We start from the raw sequence: 21360 nt of genomic DNA on the forward strand, positions 1-21360 counted from the left end.
AAGAGATGAGAATTGTAAAATGTTCCCCCACTATAGTTAGTCTTCCTGTGCTCTGCTCCTGTGATAGCGGGGTCACAGTCTATGGGGGTCCTTTCAAACGCTCCCCTGCGTGGTGATGTGTCCAGAAGCCTATTGGCTGAGATGCTAACAAATGAGCTTCTGGGCCTCTCACCTGCAGGGCCCCTGGCAGGGTGCCCACGTGGATGGTGTCCACCTTGGTAAAATTTGCAAAAGTAAAGTAAGTTGGTATTCATTTTCTTAAAGAGGGCCCACAAAATGCTGTAAGTGTCAGGCCTCCCAACTCCTGGCTCGGCCTCTGTTGGTGTTGTATGATGAAGGCTGTTTAGGTTCTCAGATGGAGAGCCCGCGAAAGTTAGCCCAAGTTCTCAGACATGGACCTGAAGGGATATGTGGGGAGAACTGACATTGGGGCACCCCTGAATTTAGCCAGACACAGACGAAGGGCCCTCTGCCTCTCCCATGGCCCCATCGCCTTCTTCCCTTGGATTTCTGTTTCCTTCACTCTCTGTTCCCTACTGACTGGCTGCTTTGTTCCATGTACCATTTCTCTCCCTCATCCCTTCTCTTTAACCATCAAGTCGTCTGCCTCTTGTCTCCAGCCCGCATGTGTTCACGTCGGTCTCCTTGCCTCTCTCCAGCCTTCCCAGTCCCAGCTCCGATCACTAACCGCTCCATTCTCTGCGTGGTTCCCAGTGCAAACTCCTGCAAGAGAGAGGCTGATAGGCCAGCTATTTCTTTCCTTACATTAGCTCTCAGCATGGGTTTCTGGGCAACTTACAGGTTCTCCTTCTGCGAATCAGGGAGATACCCTGATGGAGTGCACTGTGGTGGGTGACCTGAGGGTCAGGGTCAGTGCTCCTTAAGAAGGTTCAAAAGAAAGAAATGAAAGGCTTGCCCGCTCTGGTTAAGCCAACGAGACTGTGCACGTGCATCATAAGGTGAAGGAGGTGGGCAACAGGTGCCCCAGTTGACCAGAGGAGGAACGATGGCTGGACGGGCTACAGGAGAATTAAACCTGGGAGGAGAAATTAAATTCAAACAGCGTGCACTCCATGAGCTCCTTGTGCCAGGCACTGCAGCTTCGCCCTGGCAGAAAGGAAACGGGCCAGGCGAATGGGGACAGAGTGTGCTCTGCTGAAGGAGGTCTTGAACCAAGTCCAGTCGGACCACAGCAGAGCAAGTAGAGGACCTTCGTCCACCTCGGGGGAGCTGAGAAGACTCTACAGACAAGCTCTGAGGAGCAGGGTCTTAGAGGTTGAGTTGGGGGTTGCTGGGCAGTCAGCGTGGGCATCCCATGTGCAGGTGACCACAGGGATCTCTAGGGCTGGTGCCAGCAGATTTGAAGGAACTAGAACGGAGGCCAGCAAACTTTGTAGGTGAGGGGTCAGAGACTAAATGTTTTAGGCCGTCTCTGTTGCAGTGACTCAGCTCTGCCACTGTAGTGCAGGAGTCACCACAATTGATATGTAAATGAGTGGGCATGGCAGTGTTCCAATAAAACTTTATTTACAAAAGCAGGTGGTGAGCCAGGTTTGGCCCATGGCTGACCCCTGGAGTTGATCAGTTTGGCTCTGAGTTTGAGGAGCCACTGGGACATTCCTGTGGACTGTCCAACGCTAAGACATGCAGGCTCAGAAGGATGGGAATAAGTTGCAGATGGCTACATTCTTTCTTTTCTCATTTGATGTGTCTTTCATTGGCTATATAGGTGTGTCCGTGTAACTAGTTTCCAAACATTAAACTGCCTGTTTGCTGTGACACACTGAGTCCTAATTCAAAATAATCAAATTGAAAAGTCTATTTCTACATAATTTAAAAGTCTAATTATTGAGTTTGCCTCAATTACTTTGGTGTGTTTTGAAAACAGAAAGCCCCACAAATACCTTCCAGAACACGGTCGTCAGGGTTAATAGCTGGAATTCGTTCAGCACCAACCATGAACTGTGTACTTCTTAGGAGTTGTCTCCATATCAGTCGGAGAGCTTGGAGATTCGCGTCAAACCACACGGCTAGAGAGGGGCTGAGGCAGAATTCAAATGCAGACTGCCTTCTCCCTACGCCCGTATGAACAGCAACCAGCTTTTCACTTAATCACACTAAAGGCAGGCTGGAAAATTCCAGGCTCTTCTTACCTTCGGCCCGAATTTTTATTTGGGAGTATGGCACATCCTCTATCATTTTACACACCACCTGTTGGTGTGGCTGATCTTTATAATTCAGTCATTCTACCTGGTTTGTCATGCAGGGTTTTCATAGCCTTTCACTATTTAGCCCTCCGCTGTGAAACAGAATTCTATCATTCACACAAAAAACGTCAGCCGACGTTATCATTCCCAATCAGCAAGACTATTTAAGACGATGAGAGCATTTGTCAGAGGTAGGTTATGGATGGAAATTCAAGTTCTTATTTAAAAATCACCAGTGTGCAGAATGTCTAACCAGCCAGATTCCAGTCATGTGGCTGTTATATATTTCAAACTGTTTTTAGACACATTCCCAAGGAATGTCGCATTAGGGGGTGATGAAAACTGTGTCATGAGACGCAGTGAGGGGAACAACCGGTGATAGATGTATTTATGTTCAGAAATGGCACACATAAGCACGGCTTAATGAGCACTCCCCTGGTCGCCTCTCAAAATAACTGACTTCTTTGACCTTTTCTTTTTCTTTTTGTTTTCAGAAAATCCCTGGGAAATTTAAGAAACTTTTCTCTGAACTTGAAAGTCTAACGGTAAGTAGCTGAGCCGGAGGGGACTTACTCTTCACGTGAGTCGCTAGTGTCTAATTTCCTTCTAGATCGCAGTGGTGGGTGTCCGCACTCCGGCAGGGCAGGTAGCTTGGACAGGTTCACCTGTGTATGGAAATGGAGCTTTGCTTCTTAGGAGGTGAAGCAAGTTTGCAGTTAATGCTTCTTCTCCAGGGAAAACAATAGTGAGAACGGTCCATTTGGTATGGTTTTTCAAAGGCAGATTTTTAGTATCATCCATTTCAGAGCCTATGACACTAATTGGTATACATTTAGTGTGCAACCTGTGTCTTGTGCATTGTTCTCTTCTCCTTTTTACCATTTCTTAGGTTTGGGTACAGAATCTATAGTTTCTTTTCGGAACACAACAAGGCGGTCCTCTCTTGTTTTCTCCGCATTATCTGTGCATCACAAGGGCAGTTTTTCTTTGCAGCTGACCTAACAGAAGACGTTGGGGTTTCCTCATGACAGAAATTGTGCAGAGGGAACTGTTCTTAAGGACTGATTTGAGGAAAATAATAGAGCAATCAAAAGGTGTCTCTCTTTTGCAGCCATTTCCCATTATTGTAAACCAATAACGGCTTTCATTCATTGTCTAGACTTCCTGCTCTAACGGAGTGAGCTTATTTTCCTAGGAGGCCTTTGTCTACTTCGTTGTTAGGGAGGACCTCTCAGGATCTAAGTCATGCTCACATTGTGAAGCAAAAGTGGATATGGAATTGTTTCTGTAGCCCATTGATTTTTCTTTCTCTTTGTAATCTGCTTGGTTCTGCAGGATCCTTCCCTGAATCACAAAGCCTACAGAGATGCATTCAAAAAGATGAAGCCGCCCAAAATCCCTTTCATGCCCTTGTTGCTTAAAGGTAACATTTCTTCTCTGTTATGCTCTGTAATTCCGTCTTGCAGAAATTGATCACTATAACCATAGAGGACAAAAAGGGAAAAGAGAGAGAGAGAGAGAGAGGACTCAGTTTATATCTTTAAAGTAATTTTAGCATTCGGGCCCAACAGTGTTTGCTGGTGATTGTATTTCAAATGCTCTGTCGTTTCTAAATACCTAAGATACTGAATTGTCCTTAAGCAGACATCAACGCATTTTCTTCTGACTCACAAACTTTGGCACCGGAAACTGGTATTCTTGTTTTACCCTGCTTCCCAGCGCTGTTTTATTTTCTGTGAGTTTTCCGTCACTTGGTTCAACCACTGGGCTGGCACAAAGAACCCCAGCGGTGATCAGTCAAGCGCTTCCTTTGCAGCCTAAGTTTCAGAGATGCAGCCCACAGCCTGCTGCTGTGTGAGAAACACCCGTGGTCAGGAATGTACTTTCTTCTCTCCGGGAGTGGAATCCACCGGGGAAAGAACGTGACCATCCAAGTTAGTCCACTGACTTGTCCTGTGTCATGAAACATGTTAGTTGAATGTACTAATGAGTTCTCAGTGGTCTCTTTCAAACCAAAGGAATTCATGAAGGGGAAGTTCGTTGTAATCTAGCATATGCTCCTGACATTCCATATATGTCCTCCCTGTGTGCTGTCCAGGGAAAGGGGATTTGGTCATTTTTCTTGGCCATGTTTTAATTTTTAAAACAGATTTTATAGATACACTCTTTTATATAGCCTCTGCTCTTCAGAGACTTGTAACTTCAGCTGGGTCAGGTCCCCATAACTGGACCCATAAATGTGATTCTGGAAATGAGTTACCAAGGAGCTGGATTACTGGTTGGCCTGGCCATCCTACACCCCCCCCACACACTGCCCATCCCCCCGCCCACCGCACTGGCAGTAAAGCTGATGATATTCCCTCTTCTGCTTCTCCCGAGAGCCAGCAGAGGTTGGAGAATTGCTGAGATGCTATGCACTCTCGCAGCTACTCATTTAGTCTGCATCTAGCATAAAGCAAGAATCTCCGAGAAACAGTATTATATTAGGACAGTTGAGAGGCGCACACTTACTTCATCTAGACTGAAAAGAGTCTGCTAAATGTAAATGGATGAAATAAGGAGAGATTGTAATATCAAAATAATTTAAAAGTACATTTGATTCTACATGTTTATTTCCTTCTAGGATAAGTTTATTCAGGTTTATGATTTTTATTTGCAAAATAAAACACCTCCATTGAAGAGAGGAGCCGGCAGGAGGGAAGTAACACATAGTCTCATTTAGACACAAATGGGAAAAATAGAATATGAGGACAGATCTTAGAAAGGAACTGACTTTAAGAATTAACGTTTTTGAAATAAAACTTGTTTACATTTTTTAAAAAAAGATGTTTTTATTAATTTTTTAGAGAGAGAGGAAGGAGGAGTGAGATAGAAACATTGATGTGAGAGAGAAACAGCAATCGGCTGCCTCCTGCCTGCCCCCTGCTGGGGATCAAGGCCGCAACCTGGCTGGGAATCGAACTGGTGACCTCTTGGTGCATGGATCGATGCTCAACCACTGAACCACACCGGCGGGGCAAACAAATATTTTTAAAGTAATGAGAAATGAGCTGACAAAGCCCCTTTAACTTAATTAGGTATGAGCAAAGCTTTCTGCTGTTTATTAGTGATTTCCCTCCAAAAAATACTTAATGCAGTCAAGTGTCTCACACTTACAACTTAGCTCGGATGCGATTTTCTGCTCTACTGAGTTTATCTAGACCTCCTTGTTGGCAGCACAACAAATTTCCCTTTTTTTCTACTGAATATACATCACTCATTCACACAAGTGAATTAAATACTTTTCTTCTTTTTTTCATAAAAAGCTTTCTTGAGTTTAAACACTTATTTCTTCTTTACCTTAATTTTTCTGTCATTGTAAAAATAAGCATCGTTAGCAATCCTTTGTATTTAAAGTTGCCATTTTTGTCTGAAATAATTTCCCAAGGATAATAGGATGAAAACTTGAAATATATATGTATGTCATGTATATATCATAGACATTTTGCGAAAAACAATCTACGTTAATTCTTAGGGGGTTTTTTTCTAAATGCAAAATTATTTTAAAAGTGTCAATAAACTACTTTAGAAGAACTAACTTTTAATGGAACCCCACCCCACCCCGACCTGTGCTTCCTACTTTGGGTTCCTTTTTGTCAGAGAGAAAGGACGGACTTGAACCGGCTGGCAATTAAGAAGGACCAGGCCTCCCGTGTTTCCGTTTCTGAGGCAGTCAGTGCCCAGCCTGCAGACTGTGAGGCCGGCGTGTGGCCTTTGTGAGGTCAGCGTGTGGCCTGAGGCTCCTGTCGGCCACCAGCTTCCCTGCACTCCTCGGGCACTGTGCCTGCGGCCCACTTTCTTCCCCTCGGTTATTTCCATCAGTGATGTTTTCTGTCTACCGGTTGAATAGGCCAGGAACCTTGCCATTTTCAAACCTGCCTCTGTCCGTACTCGCTTCTGATACACAATCAAGCGCTGACTTGGAGAGCCAAAAGTCTAAACAATAAACATCTGGATCTAAATCTGAATATTATAAACGAAGCAGGTTTCCTACACTTTGCCTAAAATTGTTTTAGAAGAACATAAGTATTAAAATGTTATTGTTTCTGGAGATTCCGTTGTTTTCTGCTCAATGTTCTGGCCTAAAAACACAATGGACCAGTTAGGTAACAGAATAGCCTTAGTTTGTACTGAGCAGGTTGACGTCAAATACACCATTGGAAGTGCAAAATGTATACTTGCACTAATGTGTTTTCTCCCCACACACGTAAGTGATGCCCTTTCACTGAACAGTGTGCAGATTCCGTTTCCAGCTGCCTTGTCAGGATGTGGGAAACAATCCGTAACGTTTAAGAAAAATGAGTAGGTTACATTGCATCTAGACCGCTCCAGCCTGGCTCATGATCCATTCCTAATGGTACGTCATTCTGTTTTCAATTTCCAGATGTAACATTTATTCATGAGGGAAATAAAACATTCTTGGATAATCTTGTCAACTTTGAAAAGCTGGTAAGTAAATTTCATTATTTCTCCTTTTTTCAAATGTATCCTTTTTTTTTTGCGCCAAGAAACAAATGGATGAGGCCCTTTCCTTCACCGAATGCGAACACATGACCGTGTCCAGGAGCTCGTTTGCTGCAGGTTGTGTCTTGTCAATAAAATGTATTGCAATTAAAAAGTGCTAGCGAGGTGTTAAGCACCAAATATAAAAATCTGATTTTTATTTTTCAAAATGGAAGCTCTTAGATGAACATCAGCACTTGAGTGTATGTTATTGAACCAAAAATAAAACCGTTAGGATGCTGTCGGGGAATTCACACTCGTGAAGTTAAGCGTTTCAGCTTTAAAGGCATCGCGGTGTGTCCCAGCATGCACTGCTTCTCGGGCACAGGCGGAAGCTCTCCCTTTGGGGAGAGGTGTCCAGCTTGGCTATGAAGGTGGACTCTGTAGGGTCTGTGTGTGAGGGGAAGGACCACCCTTTTATCAGCATATGGACAGAGGGTGCCACTGTGGAGAGACTGTGCCCTGTGCTCCCGAGAAAGGGGTCCCCAGCCAGTCCCTTCTTACCAGGACTCTCCCTGAATTGTGCACAGGCTCCTCCTGGCCTTTCTGACCAGCCCACTCCCAGGAGGAAGGAGGAGTTGCCTGTAGGAACCGAGCAAGTGTAGCCAGGGCTGCTCCAAAGAGAAGAATGCATTTGTCTGACAGAGGAACTTTAGTCATGGATTAGATTGCCCTTCGTGGTTAAGAATGATCCCAGTGACCCCTGTCCACAGATCTTGACCTTTGAGTGACCTTTCCAGTAATGGTAACGGATTGGTGTGAACTCTTTCAGGAAGTGACCCCCGGTTCTCTGTGAGAGGTGGGGTGAGTGAGGTGGGGGCATCTGACCTTTGGCTCTGATCGTCAGGGTCACTCGCACACACGGAATGAGGCCGCACAGGACACGGTCCCACTTGAGAGCCACACTCCTAGGATCAGGAAGACAGACGTCTTAGAATATCTTGCCAGAGGTCCATTTTAATCCCTTGAGGATGATCCCTTTGTGTCTAGTTATTTTGAAAGTGGACGTACCTCTAACTTCTCCAGTCTCTCTCTGCACTCAGTGCTGTGGAGTCAGAGCTCAGTTATTGAGAGACTGTGCTCAAACCAATGGAAATGGAGATTTAAAGTGTTGGGGTTTTGGTACTTATTCTTTGGAGATTTGTTCTGCGTCACCGTGCCATGTTCTGAAGACCACAGGATGCCTATTTGCAGCTAAAGGCTGTGGGCACTAACAGTCTAGTTTCCAGGCAGACCCTCCGGTGCTTGGTGTTAATGAAAGGACTGCGGAATGCAAAGCCTTTGGTCAGTACGCACTCCAAATCCCGGCCAGCGCACCGGTTAAGAATGCGGATAAGCTCTGGAGAGCACGTGTGAAGATACAGGATGAGGTTTGTCACTCCAAGTGGAATTCCCCGTAGAGGTCTGGTGACATTCCTCCTGACTAACCAGGGGCTAGGGGAGCAGTGGGACTCCGTAAGCTGACTCATAGCCATTGTCAAGGGCAGGCTGGTGGTTGACCTTCTCCCCAAAGTGAACCAGTGGTTTGCTTAAGTTCATTGTGTTCTTTCCCCTCAGATAAGTGCTGCCACAGATGGGAAGGAGCCATGGGAAGATCCCCTACACCCTTCTCTCTTGGTCTCTGGCCAGCATCTCTGGTCTTCCCCCACTTTCTCCACAGCCCGGGGGAAGGCTTTTAATGCCAGCTGGTGTTGTCTAGGGTCTTGCTTTCACACATGCTAAAGCGTCCAACTAACCATTGTGACTAAAACAAACAAAGTCTAACTAATAGCACTTCTGCAATGGTGGGTAATTATCTGTACCCTTAATTCTTTAAGAAAGTTTAAGGAAATAGCATGGCATACATAAGTAATACTCTATTTTCTCTTTATTTATTTATTTATTTATTTTATTGATAGTAGAGAGAGAGAGAGAGAGAGAGAGAGACATCAATGAGGGAGAATCATCGATCGGCTGCCTCCTGCGTGCCCCCTTCTGGGGATCAGGCCCACAACCTGGGCATGTGTACTGACCAGGAATGGAACCAGTGACCTCTGGGTACATGGGTTGGCACTCAACCACTGAGCCACACTGGCTGGGTACACTCTATTTTTAATTGTAAATTCCTGAAGAGAACTTTCATTGAAAAGAAGATAAGTAGTTCTATAAGGCCCCTGGGACACACAGTGGGTTCCTGGTCCTCAAAGTAGAAGGCGTTAACATACAGCACACCTCCTGCTCACCCCCTCCTTGTACAGAAAAGACAGGGTGAAGTTAGAATTTTCCGGAAGGACAAACATGTATTTACATTGTACATAACCTATGTTATACTCCGATGCCGGGGAACAAAGCAGAATTTTCTCGTAGAGGCAGTATTTTGAAGGAATATGTCTTAGCAAAGGACAGGATTTCACTTAAGCTAAAGCAGGATCATCTTTCACAATAATGAACCAATAGAACGTAACTGAATTAACTTGTGAGGAACCAGTTCCTCATGATGGATATTAGCTTGAGCCAGCGAGCAGATAATACAGCGCGTTATCTGTATCTGGCTGGTGCAGGCCCACACATTCAGTCAGATGACACGACAACCCCCGAGCGGCCTGGGGCTGATGTCCAGTGTTCCCTCCGCTGCCTCGAGGCTCTGCACGGCTCAGTCCCAAACTGTGAAGCACGGAAGAAACAAACGCTCTCCCCTTCCTCCTCTGGGTCCCTCAATGTTAAGAGCATCATCTTTTGCCCTGGCCGGTTTGGCTCAGCGGTTAGAGCATCAGCCTGCGGTCCCGAGAGACTGGGGTTCGGTTCCCGCTAAGGGCATGTACCTTGGTTGCAGTTTGTCCCTGGCCCTGGTTGGTCGTGCGGGTGGCAACCACTCGATGTGTCCCTTTCACATCGATGTTTCTCTCTCTCTCTCTCTCCCTCCTACTCTATCTGAACAAAAAGTGTCCTCGGGTGAGGATAAAAAAAAAAAAAAAAAGAGCATCATCTTTTCACCACATCGTCCTCTCTGTCCCTTCCGAAAACCTCAAGATGAGGGCCAGGACTCGGGTGTCTGTGCCGCAGTCAGGACTGAGCCCTGCGTGAGCTGCACAAATGGCACAGGATGGCAATCGACGCGCCGCCCTAGCGCAAAGCGAGGCGGGGCCGTCCTGGGGCGCGCGGTGCGCTGGGGAAGGAAACGTAACAATCCCCCGGCAGACATGAGTCAGGCCTCGCTTCCTTTGCAAGTGCAGCTGGAGCGACTGTTCTCATCACTGTCCTGTTTAATTTTCCACTACTGAGCAGAAATACAGCTGTGAGAACAATTTAATAAGTAGGTCATATTCAGACACCGTTTCTCTCGTTCTGCTGGATTTTAAGTTTTAAAAATTCATATTAGCTTTATGTGAGCAATGACCCCTTGAGGGCTCGCTATTTATGGATGGACCTGGGTTCAGTGTATCTGCCCAGGGCGTGGAGGGCGATGGCCCAGGTGGGGAGGGTTGAAGCACCAGGTCATGGACAAGGTTGATTCTTGCATAATGAGGTGATGTTTGGATTTTGATATGAAACAAATTAGGGAGTCACTGCAGATTTTCCAGGGGACTAGAACATGATGACAAGAGGCTTTGGAGGCTGTTCTGGAACTTGATGGGAGGAGCTGTAGTGGAGGATGGTCTCGCCCTGCGCGCTGCATTTCCTTCATCATGGAAAACCGAGGCAGCGGCGCCTAGAACTGTCGCAGGTGTACAGGCGGGAGGTGACGGGATCGTGTGGGTGCCGGAGACCAGTGAGAACTCCCAAGAAAGACATTCAAGCAGAATACTGAGGGGTGTGGGAGGGAATATGCATTATAAACAGAAAACAGTCTTTGGGAAGATATTGACCTTTCAGAAAACATTTGTCTTCCATGGATATGTCACTTCCTACCACCATTTGGGACACCTGAGCCTTTGATTCCTCAAAAACACCTGCCTGCATTCAGGAGGCGTGCGTGCGTGCACGTGTAGGACAGGTGGGAGACGCTGGGCAGGCAGGAACGTTCCCCACCAAACACAGCGCAGAGCCAGCATGTCTGGTGCAGAGGACGGTGAGGATGTTGAGAAGGACGCCTCCCAAGGCCAGGAGGGAGAAAAGGCGGGCACCCCTGAAGTGAAAGCCTGAGCAAACTAGACACGTGGCCGGAGGCGTGAGAGCTGCATTTCTTCCTCGTGTCTTTTCCCGTGGCTCAGTTAGACTTGTGCATCCGGGTTGGGGAGCCACTGTTTCTACAGACAAGGACTGGATATTCTTCTGTAATCCACGCTCAATATTATCCATTAAAGTCCAGCTCCAAATTGCACCCAAGGGTGCAAAACAAATATCCTCAGATCCTGGCAGGTGTGCTACTTCAGCAACACCCTCAGTGCCCCTTCCACTGATATGTGTCCTGCTCTGCCTTCTAGCACATGATTGCAGACACCGTCCGAACCCTGAGACACTGCAGGACTAACCAGTTTGGTGAGTATTTGAAGCCAGTGTGCAGTGCAAACTTACTGTACAGTGGCGTAGACAGTGACCCTGTCAGGAGTATCTGGTGGTAATGACTGTAAAGCAGTTGTAAAGCATAATGTGCGCACTGTGCACATACGCTGTATTCTCTCTCTGTGCCATCGCTGCGAGTTGGGGATGCAGAGGAAGACAAGATATGGCAGCAAGTTTATACTGTACAGAGTGACTTGGGACCATCAGAAGCCCCCTCTCCACCCAGAAAGTCTTGTTAGATCGCCCACGGGCACAGAATTACCGGTGGGCTTATCGGGGTGACCTGTCCTAACCCTCTGTGCTTGGAGCCTTCCTAGAACAGGACTAGTATACCGAAGGCAGCCTTCCAGAATCTTCCCTCCTCTCCAACAAAAATTTCCTGTCTGGAGCTGCCTTTCACTGAACAAGTATGTTTCTGAGCACTTTTGTAGACTCCCCACTGAGACAAATGTAAGTAGGAATATTTGTTCTTTTCTAAATCGCAGGCATAATTTACATTATGTTGAAATCATGTTAAAACTTGGCAGGAAGGAAGGAAATCAACTTTTCTGAGCTCACAGAACTTTCACACGGGCAGTGGGATCCTGACACCATGACTGGGGACTGGCGAATAGAGATTGTTAATCCTGTGGGGACCGAGCGGAGGCAGCTCAGAGGTGGACTCATCCAGCCCTTATTCAGACCGAGTCTGCGTGATTTCCTGGTCCATCCCCTTTTCTTTGCCTTGTGCAGATTCAGTAGATAGAAAGGGCAATACAAAAAATAGAACGTTGGATTCAGTCACTATAGATCAATGAAAGATGTCCACCAAGTAAAACTTACTTAGTTAAGTAAATCGTGCTCATTGTAAAATGAAGTTTTAACAATACAGAATGTACACAAAGTAGAAAAATCAAAGTCACACGTCCTGAGGATGGGTGCACATCCTTAAGCTGCTTCTTTCTGTCTGGGCTTGTCTTGGCTGACAGTGTGGTCCTCACACAAAACAGCTGAACTTCCGCACGAATTACAAAGTTTCTGTTTGAAAGAGAAAATTATAAATACAGGACCTAATTTTGCAAATAGTCACATCAATTAATACCATTGTTATGTGCTTATACAATTCTCCACAAAGTACTCAAGTACAGTGCTATTACACTAGAAACAGCGATAGTAACATTGTCATGGAGACTCATTCAAATGTACAAGCATCATGTTGCCGATGAGTTCCCATTTCTTTCATCCTCGTTTGCTTCCCAAGTATTGATGGGTAGTCAGCTAATTCTAAGACTTCAGTCTCATGTATCAGGGGACTCTGGTTTATAAATGCTACAAGTGTGGACAGGAAGGTCATACTGGCCCGGCTGCCCTTGACCCTGTCTTGAACCTCCCATCACCACAGAGTAAGTCTCTGTAGCACAAAGCAAAAGGGAAATTTAAATAACTCCGAGGCCTGTGTGTGTTTTGTATTGCTATATCTTTAAAAATCATGTATGGGACTGAATTACCTAAATTCACGCCGACAGTTTACGGAGGCATGGCAAGCCAACGTCAGCATTTGGGATGAAAGATCATGTTCTTATACAAAAGATCAAGCCCTTATACATTACAAAGCGCCCACAGTGTCAGTTGTCATGTTGGAACCATTCATTCTACCATCTGTTTTTAAGGCCCCAAATGTAACAACCGGGTGATGTTGCTAGCATCGTGTTTTCTCAACCAGGGTTTACTAAACGGAGAGCAGCCCGCGGGGTCTCCCAGACAAGGCGTCTGGAACGGCCCAGCTTTTGGTCGCTTTCAAACAAGTGGGATGGTAGGCATTTAATGCCTGGTGCTTTTACTTTTTGAAACCAGGAAGTCTTGTTTCTATTAAACCTAAGAATTATAAGCCACCCGTGACTACAGGCCTTAAACAAAAAACGCATTGTCAAAGAGGAGGGAAAAACGGCTGCCTTCGTCCCCCTGCTCACGAGGGACTGCAGCCTCGCCCCTGCTGCTCCCCAAACTCCCGAAGCCAGAGGACGAGACCGCACCCCACGTCCACATTGTCTCTGTGGGCAGTCCACCCAGTCTCCGGGTGCCCTGGGGCTTAGGGGGTGGGGGTGGGTTTAGTTTGTTTCTGAGTATGGGAAGCGGGCTTGCCCCATTGTCCAGGCTACCTTACCTCTGGCTCCTTATCACAGCTGTGGCCAGCGCGACACCTGTGTCCACAGTGCACGAAAGCCTCCTGCGGCCCCTCGCGGTTTCAACCACCGGGGTTTGGGAGTGGAAACCCCTGCCTGGTCTTTCACTGGGTACCTGTTAGCCCGTCTACATGCTTTTGGACCCAGCTTTCTGTTAGCCACACCCTAAGTTCTGTTCTGTGATATCTGTTCATTCCATCCATCCCTTCGTTTTTTTTTTCCCCAAAAAATATGGACACCAATAGAAACTCTTGTGTCTGTGCACTCACGGGTTAGCAGTGACTTCTCACAGTTCCAGAGAGTTAGAGCCAGTGAAAGCCATTGGAACGGGGCGTTCTTGGGACCTGGGACCGCAGACGTGGACCTGGGGGCCCCGCGGCCTGGGTGCCGGTGTGTCTGTGCTGTTTCCACTCTGAGAAGGGGGTGACAACCCAACCACTGAATACTGTGCAATGTTAGGCGATACACATGGTATAAATGTCAATGAAACAAATACCGTGCCCGTCTAATTACCTGACCTGAGGGACCTAGTCTGAGCTGAAAAAGCAAGTGCACTGTTGGCATAAAGATCTCTCTTCTGCGATTCTGACTAATGGGAGTCTGCCTGGTAGGTTTCCTCTAAGCCTCAAGGTGGGTTTTACTGGTCTTTAGAAAGAGTATTACCGCTCTCGTGAGACTGACTGTCTTTTTTTCCTCCAAAAACTAGGAAGTGACATGTCTCCAAAAGAGCACCAAGAGTTAAGAGCCTACGTCAACCACCTGTATGTCATTGACAGCCAGCAGGCCCTGTTTGAGCTCTCGCACAGGATCGAGCCGCGGGTGTGAGCCCCGCCCCCGAGGGACTGCAGCGCTCGGAGCTCCGGAGGCAGTGCCCGCACGTCCCTCCCCACGAGGAAAGGAGTTGCTGAGTTTTATCAGCAACTCACAAGACACACACAGGAAAGCCCACCAAAGCCTGCTCAGGAAGTGACACCAGCCACCGAGAGGGGGGAGGCCTCTCCTCGCCGCTCTCGGAAGGAGAAGGCGGAAGAGTCAGAGCTTCTTGAAACGGAGAAGTCTGGTTTCTGATGCTGACAATGTCGATCCCATCCAGCTTCCAACTCCAGATGTGCCAGCACCAAGACAAGGGGGCATGTCTTGTTACAGGGACCAAATGTTTCAGGAAGAGTGTGCATGAAAAAGGAACCCGTGTTACTGTGCCTGGGAGCAGGCTGGGAAGAAAGCGGCTTGTTTGAACACCAGAAGACGGTGATGGCATCTCCCAGTTTCCAGGGGGGAGGCGTGGTCTCTGTCGATACAAGCGGTCACCTCAGCAAAGGCCACCTGTGTCTAGGGAGTGAGGGAGGACCAGCAGCTGGCATCCATGCGCTGAGTTCCAAAAGGGAAACGTCAAGGCATGCACTTCTCTGTACCCACAACCACTTAGGGGTGTCAGCTCGCTGGTGAAATTCACTTCTGCACGACTGATTTGCAACTATGGGCAAGTTAGGCTAAGTTGCCTTGCCGATAAGGGAAAAGAGGAATCTTTAGGAAGTGAACCCACTGTTTAATTTCCGGGGCTTTTCTTTACATGTGCAAACAGGCTCTCACCTGCTATTGGAAAGATGGTTTTTGAAGAGCACAGTGCCTGACACACTGCAGGCGCTCCGCAACTGCTCACCCAGGTGACGGAGTCCCAGAGGTCTGCATTCTTGTGCCTGCGGGCACCCTGTGCTCCGCTCCCCTCGCCCACAGTGTGCAGGGAGGTGCATGGCACTCTCTGGAGAAGAGCAAGGTAGGAAGATGGTGCTGATCGCCCATCTCACGCTAAATGCAAAGAGCCAGGAAATAGCCAAATGTCTGATTTACCTTAGATACTTATGAGCCCTAGAGTTCACCCTCCAACCAAGACGGCAGCCTTCCTATAACTTGTCTTTCTTTTTAAAGAGTCTTTGAAGTATTTTTTTATGCCCATTTTTATAGATTAGGGCTCCTCCAGTAAATAAGACCCTTGCTGTTCTCGGAACTGGTTCAAGTTCCCTCGACCTTCACAAACGCCTGTGGAATACAGTAGCGACACCCGCCCTCGCCAGCTAGATCCTCGTCACGTTCCGACGTGCAGGGGCCCGGCTTCTGTGTCAGGCCCACTCGTGCCCCGCTCAGGTGAGCCCTGGCCACCGCCACCTGTTCACGGCTCAGGTGCCGCACAGAGCTGCTCCCCTGCCTCATCGGCACGTCCTTCCTGAGCGGGGCCCTGTGCTTCCTGACCCCTCGCTAGCCATGCTGTTTGCTGGGCTCGGGAACCACACTGAGCCCTATCGGAAGGAGCCAGATTTGGGGTTGACCTTCCAAAGAGATTCAGTCTGTCCCAGCACGTAAAACTTCAGTCCTGAAAAGAACAGGATTTTGTCGAAAGGCGCCATCTAGGACGGGTCCTCTTAGAGAAACGCCCCTGGCTGCTGGGACTGGCGTGAGACCCACTGCAGGAGCCCGGAACCAGGGCAGACACTGGGGAGGCCTCTCCTGGCATCGCTGAGGACGGCAGGGCTGGCAGCACACACAGGTGTTCTCGTCTGGGCCCTCTGCTGGCAAGTCCCCTGGCCCAGTCAGGTCATCCAAGCCCGTTTCAGCATTGTCTCCGTGTGTTGCCATTTAAATTTTTATTCACATAAGATCCTCATTGTTCCAACTAAAACTACTTCAGTTGTTCTAGCAGAGAGCTCTTTCAGCAGAGCACCTGTTGCTTAGACCTCAATTCAAATGTGCACATGGCCCAGCAAATCCAGCGGGCGTCCGGTTTAAACACAGCCTGACAGTGGGCAGAGTGCCCCGTGGCATGGGTGGAAGCAGGCTGGCGAGAGCGTGGCGCTGTCCGCCGACTCCTCCAGCCGGGCTTGGGTGGCTCTCGGGCGGCTGAGGGAAGGGAGGGTTTTGTTCAGTTTAGATTTGCTTTCCCAGCTCTATCTTCTGAATGTGAAAATCTCCAAATCTTTCTCAACTTTTTTTTTTTATCCTCACCCAAGGACTGAGGACATTTTTCCATTTATTGTTCAGGTAGAGTGGGAGGGAGAGAGAGGAACAGAGGGAGAGAGAAACATCAATGTGAAAGGGACACATCGAGTGGCTGCCACCCTCACGACCAACCAGGGCTGGGGACAAACTGCAACCGAGGTACGTGCCCTTAGCGGGAACCGAACCCGGGTCTCTCTGGACCACAGGCCGACGCTCCAACCACTGAGCAAACCGGCCAGGGCAAATCTTTCTGAACTTTAACAGCTGTCTCCAGAGACTCCCCAGGCAGCAGCTCTCAGACATTGCAGGGGCCCCAAGGAGACGTACATCTGGGATTAAAAACTTCAGGCAGAGTTGCAGGAGCTCAGCATGACACTCTCTAAAGATCTGAGCTGTCCGCTAGCGAGAGGGCCAACAGGGCAGCTCCCTGTTCATAGGGAAGGGGGGCCGTGTTCCCTCTCCGAATACCTGCCACGGCCTCTTCGGATTAGCTTTTGTTCTGCCTAGAAGGGGGACTGGAAGACGTCTCGGTGCTTCCTCCAGCTCTCTCAGGTTTCTACGATCGTATAAAGTCTCCACTCACTCTGAATGTCCGCCATCTGCCACCGTCCCAGCAGCGGTGCACAGACCCTCCTCAGTGGTTCCTTTTGCTACAGCACAGCTCCCGACGGCCCTGTGGTCTGATTCATCAGCAGCCCAGCAAACCAGCCCTGCTTAGAAGTTAGCACCGGACAAGTTCCTGTAGGCAGAACCGCAGCCTTTCTGAATTTTTTTTTCCCTACATACTTACAGATGCTCCAAAGACTACAGTGTTTCAGATTCACTCTTTGTTATAATCTGCACAATTGCCACATGGTTGTCATGATCGATATTATGGCCTACATTCACTTTCTTCTAGTATTGTTAATTATGTTTAGAATAAGTTCATTTACCCAGACCCCTGTCCACAGGGACGGCAGGCGGTGTGTGCATTGAGCTAGGAAGCGTGAGGATCAAGTAAAACCCCGCCCCTCCCGGTTGGCTGGAGATGTTGCACCGTAAGGCTTACCCGCCTCCTAGTGGGACAAACAGCCGCAGGAAGGAGAGGCTGCTGGTGACTCGGGGTCCCCAGAGCTGGGCTTGCCCTGCTCCCCAGTCACCGCCTGGCGCCTTGTTGCAGCCATCACCAACACCACAAGTCTCAATTCCGTGTTCCTAAACGGCACAACTAATGCACGCTTCTCGGAAACGAGGCAAAAACATTAAAACGGGGACGATCAGGCGCACTGCAATTGTCCGGCATGGAGTTTCTTTTAAACGCTTCAAACACGTCCTTAAAATTTCAGCCCGCTTATGAACAAGCGGGCCATTGTGCTGAAAACCAGTCGGGGAGAAAAGGTTTTAAAAATTGCCAAAAAGTTAGATGAAAATGTACTACTGTAAAAAAAGAAAAAAAGAAAAAAAAAAAAGCAAAGCTGTATATACTAAACGTTTTTTAGCAGAGCACTATTTATTTGCACAGCCTATTTATTGTATTCGTATTACACTGTTATTAAATACTGGGATGGGCTCGATGAGCTGAGGCAAGCCTTGTACCATTCACTAGGACCGCTGAGACACTGTCAGCTTGCGTTAACGATTAGAAGATAGAAAACCCGCAATCAGGGTGCCTACCTAACTTCTCAGGGACTACACCTCGTAGTTTTCCACCATCATAAGAGCTGGTAAATATGAAACATTGGTTGAATTACCAGAATTGCCATTAACAGTATTTTCTTTCTCAGATTTCATGCTTTCTGCTTCTGTACATATATGACTGTGCTGTGTGTATTTATCGAAGCTGGTAAGCAATAATTTATATGTAAAAATGGCCAAGCAATATAAGGTGAAAACTTATATAAGTCACTGTTACCTTACCTTGTATTTTCAAGCATTTTTTTAAAACTGCTTTTCCAAATATAAGATTATGTTAAAGATACTACATGCCTCAGAGCTTCTTTCATTAGTTTTTAATCCTCACCTGAGGATATTTTGCTATTTATCTTCAGATAGAATGGGAGGGGGAGAGAGAGAAATGTTGATGTGAGAGGGACACACTGACTGGTTGCCTCCTGCAGGGCCCTAACCAGTGCTGGGTACAAACCACAACCGAGGTATGTGCTCTTGGCCGGAATCAAACCTGCGACTCATTGGTCCACGGATGATGCTCCAACTGCTGAGCCAAACCAGCCAGGCTGAGCTCCTTGCTTTGTCTGCGACGTGTGTGGGTTCCACGGCGTGTCTGGCAGCATGCTGTGTGCAGTAGTTTAGAACTCAGAAATCACTGAGGAGCCAGGAGTGGGTGACGTGGGTCTCAGGCAGCCCGTAGATGCTGAATCTCTTAGCTGCCCCTGGGTCATTGCAGGACCAAACACGCTGTTGGGAATTGCATCCGCTTCCTCAGATTCTCGGTCTGGAGAGCTCAAGGGCCTGTCAGCACCTCAGCCCGCAGGAGCAGGGCCCCGGTGGCGCTGGCCTGGGCCGAGCCGTGGCGGGGTGACAGGCGGAGGGGTAGAAGTGACGCTCTGGGGAATGGGACGTCTGGGTGTGTGTGCGGGGCGGGGGGGGGCTGTCCTTCCGTCCTCTCCCCCCCTCTGCGGAAGGACGACAGGTCCTGCCTGTCCGATGGCCTGGGGACTGGCGCCAGGCAAAGTGCTCGACCATTGTCTCCTTGCTCAGCCTTGTCTCCTACCCTGAACGTCCTGCCTTGAGCTTGTAGATTAACTCCCATCTTGCTCTTATCGATTCACATTCCAGAGGCTCCATGCATAGCCCCCGCAGGGCCAAACCCTAAGGGACAAATTCCAGCTACAACAGGCAGATATAAAAGACACGAGCCCCTACATTGAGCGCGGCTTCTAGGACTCGACCCCCGGAGTCTGTGAACCCGCCCGGAGTGCACCCAATAAAGCCTGATCCCTGTTTATTCGGCTGATTGGCTCTCCAGTCTCTTCTCTGTGTTATTCGGCGGCGCCCCCGATTCCTTACGCTGCCCACTGTGTCAGGCTTGGCCGTTGGCATGTGGTGGTCCCTCCCTGCACAGGCTTGTGTGTCTCACCATGTTGAACTCAGGGACGGCCGACGGTCTTGCTCTGTCCAGTGAACAAAGAAAAGAAGTGACCCATGTGGCCCATAACCACAGCTCACATGGCACCTGTGCCTGCTGGTCCCCGCCCAGACCTGCACTGTTCCGGGTGAGGGGGACTCACCCACCTGGTGTCCGGCTTTTGAGGGACGTGTAGCTTGAGTGAGAAATGAAGCCCCATCATTAGAAGCCACTGGGAGTGGGCAGGGTGGGCGGGTTGGAGGGTCAGCTCCGTGGAATTTAGCCTGAGCTGACTGGTGAGTGCGGTCTCCTAGGACACTCTTCGTGAAGAACTGCCCTTTCCCCCGGCCCCTGCCTGGGCACAGTCCCTAATGCGTGAGACCACCTGTCCTCCCGCATCGTGCGAAGGACTGTCTGTACGGGACGGGGAAGGAAAACCCTTGGGGTTTTCATCACCAGGAAGGGGCACTTCTGTGAAACAAGGGGGAGGGTGGAGAGCCCATGGGCAGCGCCTCCGGGACACACGGGGAGCAGCACCCGGAGCCACCAGCTTGGCCACTTGTCCTGGCCCCATAATCGCTGCGCCCCGGGGGCAGGCCTGGAATCGGCGAGCCGGACAGGAAGGGAGGAGGAGGCTCCACTACAGAGGGAGAAGAAAGGGACATCCCCACCCACGGCTCAGGATACTCGGGGTTTTCTGCACCGACATTGCCCGTGCTGGAAAGATGCTCCCCGATGCCGGCTCCTGCCGGCTCAGAAGCAGGGTCTCCGTCAATTTGCAAACCCGGAAATGCACTCCCCAGTCCTGGCCCGGGCCCCGGTGCACGGACCCCCAAACTGTGTCTCGGGGCCTGAGGGCTCCATGTCTGGATTCTCCTTTTGGGTCTTCTGGGTCCCCAGCGGGCTGTGCTAATCTTCAGTGAAGTGTTCCTAGGCCTGGCATTACCCCTCTTCCCCGACAGGAGCACACCCGTCCCCAGGCACACCCGACGGGCAGGGCTTCTGGCCACATGAGCCGAGATCCCTGCTCCAGGCACACTCGGAGCTGGTCAAGTCGCAGCTCTTCCGACAGGCCACTTACGAAGAGAAGAACACCCCCCGTAGACCCACCATCCCCGCTTTCTACAGGAAGGGGGATGGGGGACCCGGACTATTCCCAGGAAGACCCTCAGGCGGTCTCAGTGTGGAACCAGGAGCCTGAGCCGCTGCCTGGCAGGTGGCTTTGAGCCCTCCCTCCTGAGACCCCGTTCCTGCTCAGACGGTTGGAGTTCCCAAGTTGTCTGTGTGTGGTTAGAAGCTGTCATTTCCAGCTAGCACCGGAGTGAAAATAATTGCATTTTGAGAAAAATCCCTGCAGTAGACACTAGTTCTTGGAGTCCTGACCAAAAAAGAAAAGAAAAACGCAGAGAGATTAAAGTCTCGGCAGCGATTAGCCCCCAGGGGAAACTGAGGCAGTGGCAGGTCTGTGGCCACAGCGGCGCTCTGGCGTCTCACAGCGCGGAAGGCCCTTTCTCCGGGACCGTCTTTGCGGACAGTGATGCTATGTCCAGGCTGAACCAGGGACCACTGGTCTCCCAGCCCAGCACTCTGCCCGTCCAGTTCTCTGCCAGCGGCCCCTTTGTCCCCACCCCTGCCCCAGCTCAGACCTGCTGCCCCTTACGTCAGTCACTGCAGTGACCTTCTGCCTAACCTCCCTCCCTCTAGTCTAAAATTCCCCCTGCACCCTGGCCAGTTTGGCTCAGCGGTCAGAGTCCCAGCCCGCGGACCAGTTCGATTTCTGGCCCTGGTCAGTGTCATGGGGGGAGGCAGCCAGTTGATGTGTCTCTCACATTGAAGTTTCTCTCTCTCTCTCTCATTCTGTCTGAAAATAGATGGAAAGTATCCTTGGGGGAGAAAAAAAAGTAAAATTCCC

At 49.2% G+C, this 21360-nt stretch overlaps 1 protein-coding gene across 2 annotated transcripts in view; it reads left to right on the plus strand.

Moving 5' to 3' along the window:
- The window catches only part of RAPGEF5 (Rap guanine nucleotide exchange factor 5), a 232836-nt gene extending 216437 nt beyond the window's left edge, over positions 1–16399 (plus strand). For both annotated transcript variants that reach the window (XM_036247514.1, XM_036247515.1), the window contains 5 exons: positions 2702–2752; positions 3543–3630; positions 6631–6695; positions 11153–11207; positions 14100–16399. In XM_036247514.1, the coding sequence (XP_036103407.1) occupies positions 2702–2752; positions 3543–3630; positions 6631–6695; positions 11153–11207; positions 14100–14218 (378 nt within the window). In that variant the 3' untranslated portion in view covers positions 14219–16399. The remainder of the gene's footprint in view (positions 1–2701; positions 2753–3542; positions 3631–6630; positions 6696–11152; positions 11208–14099) is intronic.
- The last annotated feature ends 4961 nt before the right edge of the window (positions 16400–21360 follow it).

The sequence above is a fragment of the Molossus molossus genome, unplaced genomic scaffold (genome assembly GCF_014108415.1).
Source record: "Molossus molossus isolate mMolMol1 unplaced genomic scaffold, mMolMol1.p scaffold_m16_p_7, whole genome shotgun sequence".
NCBI classification, from domain to species: Eukaryota; Metazoa; Chordata; class Mammalia; order Chiroptera; family Molossidae; genus Molossus; species Molossus molossus.